Here is a 10,933-nt window from a genome sequence, read left to right on the forward strand (position 1 = left end):
ATTTGTCTACAGAATGGAAATAATAGAAAGGAATAGTCTAATAATACTCATATTTATAGATATTTGGGCTAGCCTGTTTAGTCATTATATAAATATATGGGCTAGAGTTAGGTTGTATATTTTGTCGTTTAATTCGCATTCTACTATATTTACACAGAAAATGCTCTTCTATGTATCTAAGCATGCAGAAAATACTTGACTTTCTAGTTTGGAATAGAGAGAAGATAAAGACGCTCCTTGACCCCAAAGTACAAACTGCGTGCACTGCATGTGAACCCACCAATGTAGCTTAGGCCCTTGCTTGGTGGGAAGGTGGTGATTACTTTTTCTTCTTTTGCGTTGTACATTCGAATGCCATTGCTCTTTTCCCTGTCACCAAAGACAAGAATGCCCATCTCTTCAATGTAGCTGACAGAAGTGACATTCTCCAAGTTACTTAGCTCTTTCTTTACTTCAAGCGTGCTTTTCTGGAAGATGGAAAGTCCTCCCTTTCCACCAACTGCCACGGAGTCATTGAAAATGCAGAGTGCATGCGGGCCAACAAGAACTTCTGACTCAGCAACGGACTCTTTCATTTTTCTGGAATATCTTACTAGCTTACTTCTTAGAAGCACCATAAAGTACTCCCCGTCCTCTACAAGATCCTCTACCTTTTCTTCCATCTCTATTCTGTCAACCAGTAAGGCATTATGATTATATACGAGCAGTGACCTACCAGAAACAAGCACACAGCCACTTTCTATTCTTATTATTTTACTATATGCCTTGTCCTTGTACTGGTACAGATTCACTTCGTTTATTGCGCCTGTCTCTGGGTTTATTATGCTGAATGCATGGAATAACTTTGTTAGTGCCAATATATTGCCATTTTCGCAGACTATAAAGTCCTTGAAAAGTCTTTCCTTCAAGCCTTTTTTGACTTCAATTCTTTGCAATGGCTTCTGCTCCTCCTCTGACTGGTCTAGTAGATATATGTGGCCAGTTCTGTCCAGTAGGTAAATGCGCTCATTCACAGTCACCACCTTCACTATTCCCCTTCTAATTGTAAGAATGTGCTTTGTTGTGTACTTTAGTATGTTCTTAGTGAGAGCCTTTGTTTTTCGGACCTGCCCTGGTCTCTTTTCTATTTTTTCAACTGTCCAGTGATTATTCTCGTCTCCTTCTTCTGAGTCACTCCACATGTTCTCCTCCTCAGATGATTCGTCGTTCTTTGCGTTTAACTGGAAAAACTCTTCTGAGTCTATTTCGTTTTCCTCTGATGCGCTCTCTGCATGCTCCTGTGCATCTGTTTCTACTGCATCTTCAATAAGTCTGAACTTCATTTGAAATTGTAAATTTTTCACTTGGAAAATTATTTAGCCAGTGATTTTCAGTTAGACGCGGATCTAGATTGCATGGATGCGCGATTGGTCACTTAAACGGGGTAAATATTTCGCAACTATTAAACTAAAACACTAAGGAGAACCCATGATGGAGAAACAAGAAATGATGATTAACAACGATGTGGATAATTCTATTATGTTACTGCAGCCAGATAATGAAAGTATATGCGAGTCTGCAGAGACAAAAGAAACTAAAATGTTTGCGCAGCCGACAGAAATGTCCATTACTTCTTTGGATAACATCAAGTATGCAAATGAGAACAACTTGGAAACACAGTACATAGATGAGCAGGAGACAGAGCAGGTTGAAGAGGACGAATGCTACACCATAAACGAAGAAATCTGCGAGGACGAGAGTCTTATAGAGGGCGAAAAAGAGCCACTCTATGAGTGCCCTGTGGAGCAGCCAAAGAAGGAAGAGAAAGCTCAGCCATTCCGCCTAGAAAACATGGCTTCGCAGAAAAGCGCGCTGCAGATTACTGAGGAGTACATGAGCTCTCTTTCCCTTGTCCAGCAGAACATCATTAGAATGGAGATGGAGATCTCTCGGCAGACACAAGCTGCAAGAGACCAGTGGGTTCCAAAGAGAGAGATACTTAAGGAGGATTTTATATACGTTCCAATTAAAGGCGGTCTATGGGTTAAGTCAGAGCCAAAGGCAGTAGAGAAGAAGCAAGGGTTCTTTAGAAAGCTATTCGGATGCTTAAACCCATTTTCAACAAGCGCGTAAGGGGTGTATGTATTCAATAAATAGAAACTATATTCTCACCGGCCTCGGTCTATTTTTCGATGCTATTTCACTAAACAACAACTATCTTGGAAAGTTTATTCATGTTTGGGGGCCTTTACTCTTTTGCAGTTCATGCCCCTTTCTATATTAATTTTTAGTACATGCCTTTCTCTGTCTCTCTGCAGATTTATCTTTCCATCTATGGTGCTGCTTCTTCTGCTTTTTCTATTTCTGCAGTTTCTTCTACTCTTTCCATTTCTGCAGTCTCTGGTGCTTTTTCAGAAGAAGTCTCTTTTCTTACAAAGTGGAAGAGACACTCTACGTCCTTTGTATATGGGAACATGTCCAGAATGTAAATCTTCTGCAGCGCATAGTGCACTGCTATATTCTTGATGTTACTAAAAACCGATGTATAAGAGCAGCTTACATAGAATATTTCGGATATTTCTGGGTTAGATGTAATGGCTTTAACAAGTTTATCTGATATTCCTGATCTGGGCGGATCAATAACTGCAGACGCGCCTCCTTTGATTTCGCTCAGAACCTGCGGAAGGGTCTTCTCAACTGACCCACAGCAGTATTGTGCGTTCACGCCGTTTTCTTTTGCATTTCTTTTTGCGTCGTTGATTGATTCCTCTGATATTTCCAAGCCAATCACCTTTTTCTCTGTATTCTTGGCTATGCATATGCCAAGAAGCCCCGACCCACAGCAGATATCCAGCAGCGTATCTGTCTGTATACTATCCTGGAGAGTTTTAGTGAGTATTTCTGCAACAGACGAATTTACCTGGAAAAACCCAAGTGGGAACACCTGGAACACACACCCATTTAAGTGCACTTTGTACTCTTTTTGTGCTCCCTTAACCTGGTGCACATCTGCAGTTCTGAGAATCCCATCGAATACGCCTGTAGAGCAGGAGATAAACACGTCCTCTGGAAGCGTCTGTGCAAATTCCATAATAAGAGGATTCTCTAGCGCCTCCTTCATTGTCTCACAGTTCACCTGCAGAATGTTTATAAAATGCTCTCCTATTCTTCGGAGAACAAGAAGCCGCAGAAACCCACCTTTTGTCAATCTGTTAAAAACGTATCCTGACCGATCTGACAAATACCCATTGATCTTTTCAACCACAGCCAGCATTTCCTCAGAGGTGTTAAACACGCACTCTCTTGGGTCTGCAACCAAGTTTGGGGCTGATGTGAACTTGGTGGGTCTAAATCCAAGCATTTCTTTGCCCTCGTTTGAAAATCCAAAAGTGAACTCGCATTTGTTCCTGTATCCCATCTGAACAGGCGACTGTATCATCTGAATCTGCCCTTCTGTGCACTGCAGGAATGAGTAGTAGTCAGAAACCTCCTTTGCCTTCTTCTCCAGCTGCTCTTCATATGACATTGTGTTCAGCGGAGTGACTATGTCTTTAAGCGCTTTTTCTTCCCTCTTCAGCTTTCTAATGTCAAGTGCTTTGTTCCTAAATATGATATCAGGCAGGGTCTCTTCGGGTGTAATTAAAATAGCCAGTCTTTTATAGTCTCGAAAGGAAAGAGTAAAGTTCTCGTGCCCCAGGCTCTCTTTAATTACCTTCAGAAGTGCTTCTCTTTTCGTCTGTTTTTTTATATTGTGTATTCTCCACGTGGTAGTATTGCACTCCATTAAATAAAAATTTGCAGGCCCTGCCCTCTCTCTTTATAGTATTGTTCTAATTATATTGTTATATTCCATGCAGTCACGACTACTTTTTAATACAGATATAAGAATGTGCTATCTGTATCCAACTACAGCAAAGAGCATGAAGGTGTCAAGCAAAAAATCTAATGGAAGATATAACCCGAAGTATGAAAAAAGCAGCTTCTATTAAGTTTTGTCTTGTTTTATTTTATTCTGCTCATTTCTTGAGTGAAATATGTACTATGCAGCATTTTGGACATATTTAAGCCCGTGTGTCCACTGATATAAACTGAAGTATACTTGGCTCTACTTTTATACAGCTCAGTGTACTTCCTATACTAAAGCCCTCTACCAGTTTAAGCCCCCATTAAGTAGAGAATAATATACGCTGGGTGTTTATTAATTATAATAGTTTATTTGTGGTCTGAAATGTTCTGCTATTTGTGGCATGTAATTCTAAGACGTATTTTTATTTTTAAGCAATATGCGCACCATTGCAAATATCGTTCAAAAATGCAGACTGCGCAAACGCCCTCATATTCTTCTGTTCTAGGAGAATGGGTTATGCAGTCTGCGGTATGCTTTGTGTAAAATCTTATGGCATGGATGATATTAACAACAAAAAGGATGGTTTTGATTAGCACAACAAGATACTCATTTGTTTATTTATTTTGATAAATACACCCGAATTAAATTAAAGCCAAGCTACTTGGAGAGCTGAGATTTCGAATATAACCCGAATAATGTCTTTTAAGAGGCCAAGCCAGTCTCAAGGAAACAAGGCTGTAATTAAATTTTCATAGAATTGAGGCTGGAGCTTAGTTTTTCTAAGCTTTTTTCTGTTTGAAGTTTCCCCTCTTCAATAGTACTGTATACATCCATATACTGAACTATTTTATCTGTGTCTATGCCTTTAGATGCTAGCCTTTCAAATAGAGTAGTTAGACAGTTTCTTGTATAATACCCGCTGATTTGAGCATATGCTGCAATTATATTCGCAATATCAAGACCTGCCTCTATCTCTAGCAGATTTTCAATTATCATCACCATGAGATCGCTGGTTATATTTATCTGCGGGTTATGGTATTTGGCTGTAATAATAGACCCTAGGCGTTCGGTTAATTGGTCCTTTATCTTATCTATTCTGATCCCTATGTAAATAATCAAAATCGCCAGACTCCTTTCATTTAATATCAACTCATTTGCTATGAAGTTGTTTAAATTGTGCAGACTAGAGCAGATATTCTGATTTGATTTTAAGTCCCTGTATGTCTCGTACTTCATCCTAAACAGTAGATTGTTTGTAATTCTGGTGTTAAATTGGTGCGGCTGAATGTCTTTGTAATTTAGCATTATGTCGGCATCTTCGCCCATATATAAAATATACAGGTCAATTATTATATTCTTTGGGTTGTATATACATACATTTTTGACATACTTAGAAATAGTAGATTGGGGAAAGGTGTTCTTTTCTATTCTTGATGCTTTTTCTTTCAGCATGTCTAATTCTTCTAGCTCTTCATATTCATCCAGCTTTACAACTGGTTTACCAAGCTCTAGACGAGCTGTTTTTGAGTCTACTAACTGAAGAACCATGCAATGTGCGGTGTTTTCATATGCATAGTAGATGTCTATGTTGCTAGGAAAATAATACCCAGCATCCTCTTCCAGCACCTCCTGAGGTACAACTTCTATAAACACTTGTCTATTTTCTTCATCTACAGAAGTGATTTGGTACCAGCTTTCTAAGTTTTGGCATGGAGTGCAGTTTCTTGACAGAAAAGCAAACAGTGCTGATATGTACTCTTCCATCCTTTCCATAAGATATGCATCTATCTCTCGGCAATTATTTGCATGCGCACTTTCTAGGTCTTTCCTAAAGCCCTCTACTATTTCCCTTTCCTCCGCACTGCATATCCCCACCACTTTTAAGATTAGGATGAGAATATTACAAATATCCGACCTAATAATCTTATTGCCATCCTCCAGAGTTACGCAACTTATGCTTTCATCATCCTTCACTAGCCTCCAAATTATTTCTCTCCACTTTTGGCAAATCCCTTTGGGTACGTCCTGGCCTACTCTTATAGCAGCTGTATTCTTACATAGCTTTTTTCTATTGGCTGCTTTTCTTTGCATTTTGCGAGACTTACAAGAAGAACTACCCCTATTTCTAGCTTGCGTAGAAAAAATATCTTTCACCTCTTTCATTATACCAGGAACGTGGTCAAAGTTATACTCATTAGTCTTTGGATCATATGCAAAGCAGCAGAATAGACCAAGTAGCACGGATTCTACATTGGTTGAGAACACCTTTGTCTTTAAATACTTTTCCCCTTGAATATGTATCTTACATGTTGTTTTAGTAGGAAAGTGTGCAGGGTTTGTAAAGGGAAGCAATCTCATTTTCTCTTGCGTTATAATAATATTCTCCAGATTCTTTACTTTCTCCCAGCATTTGAGTGTTTCTGACTGTGTGCCCTTAGGCATAAAGCACTTTCTAAGGAATTCTTTTGCAATTTTCTCTTGCTCTAATTTATGTTCTACTCTACATGATATTATGTACTCACACAACATACTAGATACTTCTGAATTGAAGCTGTTTGCATCTTCTACAGTTTCCAAATAGTAGTATATGTACGACTGAATAAGCCATGCTGAGGTATTAATAAACTTGTGCTCCCATGGGTCTTCTTTTTTCTTTAATCCTGCTCCTACTGGTGTAGCCTTGTCTTTTGGGCTGCTGGCTGTACTAATGAAATACTGAATAGTCTGTACTATTTTTTCTTTAAAGTACTCGCTGTATTTCTTTTTCTTAGAACTACTGCTGTCCATCCCTTGGTAGGCAACAACTGCTATGTCAATAGAGAAAGATTTATTGCTCTGAGCGATGCTCTTCCATACAAGTTTTGGGCATGCGCTTTCAACTTCTTCAAGCAGCAGCGGCACATTTATTCCCTCTGCCTTTAGTAGCAGCGCAGCAAGAATCGTATGCGCATGCGCTTTTCCAGTATCACTCTTTAAGAATAGAGTAAATGAATCTTTGCAATCCGCCTTGGGCCAGATACTTATCTCTCCCTCTGGGGAAGGAAACATGGTAATCAGTGCGTTATAGTGGTCTATAATGTTTTTTGGTACTTCTTTTCCTTCTGCATATCCCTTAAAGACTCTGTCTTTCGCTGGGTCTCTTGTAAAATTATTGTTACTTTTCTTGTCAGACACAGTAAAATGTATGTGTATCTTTGAAGAATACAGCCTGTTGTCATAAATCTCCCATACCTTTCCACCTAAATATAGCATAATCGGGCTAAGAGGCCCATCTGTTCGAGCTACGTATGTCACCCCTTGAACTGTGCATACCTCTGCTTCTTGCACTCCTGCTACTTCTTCTATTTTTAGCAACCCAGAGACATTTTGCATAGACAGAAGTATACATATAAGAAACACTTTTCCTAGTGACCAAATATAAATCCTTTTAATACTTTTGCCTGCTCTATGGCCTTGCACTTTGTTTTTCACATATAAATATCCTTGCTTGGTGTTTCCTGCTTTGGAATTCATACCTTGGTCTTTTAATATTCAAATTTATTCAGGTTAAATACCTTAAACCTGAGATATATTTGATCGGTGTCTATAATATTATTAAGTGTTATAATAGCCTATTATTAGCTGCTGTTTCATATATTTAGGGTTTCTAGATCATTTTGTTCTTGCAATAAATATTTTAATAGGTTTTATAAGAGAGAGTAATTAAACTCTATATTATTTGAAAATAAACGTGCCTTTTTACTAAGGCATTTAATTTATTCACTCTTATATATTATAATTTTATAGATGTTTTGTTTTATGCTTAATTATCTCTTGTTCTTCTAGAGCTGTATGTGTCTACTTTATGTTACTTTTTTATATTTGCAAAAAATATCTCTTCTGTACTCAGTATGTAAATATAAAAAAGAATGGGTTATTATTTGTAAAAAAAAGACGAAGCACAGGAAAATCAGAAAAGTAGCACATTCTAGAGAACCATGCATCCATTGATTTCACGAAGAAAGGTTTAACCAATAGAATCTATAAAAGGAGGGTAGCATACCAAGAGCACCAGACAAAATAGTGCTTTGGCACAGATCGAAGACAATAGAACAACTAATAGTAAAAATAAGCTAATATTCAGTGCAGCAGTTAAAACTCTATTTAAGTCGAGTAGCTGTCCTCATAGTAAAAATATTCTTTTTCAGCCATTTTGTCTTTTTCTATAGTATACAGCAGCTGGTCTTCCCTTCTGAAATATTCTACTTGAACATACTAATCTTGACTTTATTCATGTCTATCCTCTATTTATGATCTTGACTCTTATCACATAGATCTAGAAAAGCTTCCAGAACTTATTCTCTGTCATATTGATAGATAATTAATTATTCAGCATTGACAGAGAAAATGTCAAGAGTCAAAATAGAAATATAACTTCGCGTAAACAAGCAGAGCCTCTCATAGTGTATTGCCCTATATGAAAACCAAAAAAGCAAGAACTATCATCCATTTAGATCGCAGTTTTAGGGGAAGAATTCCATGCTCTCAAGGTAGAGAACCGGAACAATAGTGATTTTACTAATTTTTACAAATCAGCTTGATTGAGGCATGATTTCAGCTGCATTTAAGACCTAGATGTTGGCGTATACATGTGGATTTCATTTAATCTGGCTACTCTCCTTGCATTCCTAGGAAGTTTTAACTTAATGCCACAAAGTGCAGACTCATATGATATGCTAAATACATATACAGGCGGGTCAAAAGTAGAGGCCCAATTGGCACGCCCTATGGAAAATTTAATGCAGCCAAAAACATCTATACAAATGGCAGGCATGCCTATGCCGAATATAACAGAGGGAATGTCATATATGCTAAAAGACCCAGAAATGCCAATGGTTCCAGAAAGAATTGAGGATAATAGGGATCTATTTGTAAACTACTTTCCTTCCATAAGAAATGCCCCCGATATAAAAATATATGACAAACTATACCATATAAAAGACGCACTAATAAGCCAGAACTTAGAACTTTCTGATGAAGTAGGTAGAAGCACGAAAAGTGTAAAAGAGGCAAAACTATCCGGATTTATAGGTATAGCGCAATTCTCTCCGCACCTAGACAGATTCATTACAGACGAGCTAAAACCAATAAGAGGAGAAAAGACGTCAGACAGATACAATTATATTGAAAAAAATATACAGTCAGCAGATATTCTTAAAGCTCTAAGAGAGGAACAAAAAGAGGTGGAGTTCTTTACAAAGGGGCTTAGTTATACAATTCATATGGTGTCAAAAGTATACAAAGAACCAGTGGAACATTTTAAGTACTTAGAAAGTATAAATCTGGCAAAAAGTATTTTGAAAGGAATTTCACACGGGCGTGCTATTCGGCTAATCAATGTAGAAAAGCTGCAAAAGAGTCTTATGTTCACAGAAGAGGCAATTAATAATATTGCTGAATATAGAGAAAGTCTAAAAGGCAATGGAACAGTATCAACAGATGCAAATCAAGGCGTATTTAGTAAACTGCACATTAAGCCACAGGATTTGTTTAACCATATAAAGAAATTGCCAGAAGTATTTTTGCCTTGCGTTTACGACGTAAGGTATAAAAGAGTTGTTATGTCAACTGCATTAGAGCAGCTTTTTTGGTTTGTTGAAATTGCTCGAAAAGAGGTTGACCTTCTGGACCCCTCTTCCACTCTGAAGGAGAATATAGTAAAAGATCTTTATAGAACCGGAGAGAATATTATTGATGCAATCAGGCAGACAGCCTTAATCAGCCCCTATGGATTTGACAGCAGTCTACTTCGTGTAGCAGAGAGGACTTTTTATAGTGCAATTAAGGGATATATAAAGGTATCCAAAATGCTAGAAGCTATTCTGGACAATAATATAAAAAATCTCTCTTATCTCGTTAAAAAAGCAGTAAGATCCCCGAATTATGCAAACACCAACGGAAAATTACAGTTTAATCGAGATAAAATGGATGATCCTTATCTTGGAGTCCTTTTAGAGCAGATCTTATCAATACTAAAAATTGAATTGGCAGTAAATAATGCAAAAAGTAAAGGCATGCTTTCTCTTGAAGCATCCATGATAAATCGCATGCTAGATCGTATTGTGAGGCCTGTAGACAACTATATAGTCAATATATCTCAAAATAACAGAGATCTCAGGAAAAAAGCAATATTCTATTCAAGTGTGCTAAGACAAGAGAGGTACAATCCTTTATTCAAGGTATAACTTGCACCAAACACACTATGCTTTATACACCAAAGTAACATGAACCCCAGAGCAAAAGAAGTGAATTACATATCATAGCACATCTTTGCATGCATATATGTCTATATATGGCATTTCCGCATAACAAACAAGCTTGGTCCTTTGTAGTGAAATTGACTTAATTTCAAAGGGCAATAGGTTAGTCCCAACTTTTGGTTATAAAGCACCCAAAGCAAAGTAAAGAGCTGAATTTTAAATAAAAATAAAGTTTTACTACTAGTCTGTTCTAAAAATACACAGCACACCTTTTAGCTTAAGACTCTCAAGAGAGCCTGCATACTTCTATATTCATTATTTATTAGTGCGCACTGTCATACAAAATTATTCTGCTAGTGAATCCATTGCACATCCAGATATTCTGCATTTGTGCGCTTCTGGGCCTTGTAAATGCATGTATTTCTCTCTTCTGATGGATCTTCTGCGCAGGTATCATCATTTATTTTGCATGGAATCTGACCCACTTCAATATACTGTATAGGAATATCCTATAAAGCACACTTTATTTCATGAATTCATGTACATTAACATATTTCTAGTTTTTATTATATAGGCTCTATAAGTGTTTACAAAGAATTAAATAATAGTGATGTGCCCAGAAGAGAACAAAATTCCAGCCAAGAGGCAGTATTATTTCCTGTTTTTGACATATACGGCCTGTTTTAATATTTTCACACAATTATATAGTGTCTTTCTGATATACAAAGAATTGACCGGAAAGTAAAAATATCATTGATGGACTTTTGGAGTCTTATAATAAAGATTGTTGCCAACTAAGAAAACTAAAGATAAAAAATTTATTTAAAATTACTACTATATATAGAGCCACTGGCAACAAAGATGAAAG

At 37.2% G+C, this 10,933-nt stretch overlaps 5 protein-coding genes across 5 annotated transcripts; 2 read left to right on the forward strand and 3 right to left on the reverse strand.

The window, feature by feature from the left end:
• Positions 1 to 203: 203 nt before the first annotated feature.
• NESG_01226 (uncharacterized protein) lies at positions 204 to 1,322 on the reverse strand (the record flags this gene model as incomplete). The annotated part of the gene is made up of 1 exon (XM_053048861.1): positions 204 to 1,322. The coding sequence occupies one exon, from the start codon at positions 1,320 to 1,322 to the stop codon at positions 204 to 206; it is 1,119 nt and encodes a 372-aa protein (XP_052904666.1).
• A 145-nt stretch (positions 1,323 to 1,467) lies between these two features.
• NESG_01227 (uncharacterized protein) lies at positions 1,468 to 2,112 on the forward strand (the record flags this gene model as incomplete). Its single annotated transcript, XM_053048862.1, has 1 exon — positions 1,468 to 2,112. The coding sequence occupies one exon, from the start codon at positions 1,468 to 1,470 to the stop codon at positions 2,110 to 2,112; it is 645 nt and encodes a 214-aa protein (XP_052904667.1).
• Positions 2,113 to 2,311: 199 nt separating this feature from the next.
• Positions 2,312 to 3,763, reverse strand: NESG_01228 (uncharacterized protein; the record flags this gene model as incomplete). The annotated part of the gene is made up of 1 exon (XM_053048863.1): positions 2,312 to 3,763. One exon carries the CDS (start codon positions 3,761 to 3,763, stop codon positions 2,312 to 2,314), a length of 1,452 nt encoding a protein of 483 aa, XP_052904668.1.
• An 804-nt stretch (positions 3,764 to 4,567) lies between these two features.
• On the reverse strand, positions 4,568 to 7,339 carry NESG_01229 (uncharacterized protein; the record flags this gene model as incomplete). The annotated part of the gene is made up of 1 exon (XM_053048864.1): positions 4,568 to 7,339. One exon carries the CDS (start codon positions 7,337 to 7,339, stop codon positions 4,568 to 4,570), a length of 2,772 nt encoding a protein of 923 aa, XP_052904669.1.
• Positions 7,340 to 8,454: 1,115 nt separating this feature from the next.
• NESG_01230 (uncharacterized protein) lies at positions 8,455 to 10,050 on the forward strand (the record flags this gene model as incomplete). Its single annotated transcript, XM_053048865.1, has 1 exon — positions 8,455 to 10,050. The coding sequence occupies one exon, from the start codon at positions 8,455 to 8,457 to the stop codon at positions 10,048 to 10,050; it is 1,596 nt and encodes a 531-aa protein (XP_052904670.1).
• Between the last annotated feature and the right edge of the window lie 883 nt (positions 10,051 to 10,933).

This window comes from Nematocida ausubeli, assembly GCF_000738915.1.
Source record: "Nematocida ausubeli strain ERTm6 chromosome Unknown supercont2.3, whole genome shotgun sequence".
NCBI classification, from domain to species: Eukaryota; Fungi; Microsporidia; genus Nematocida; species Nematocida ausubeli.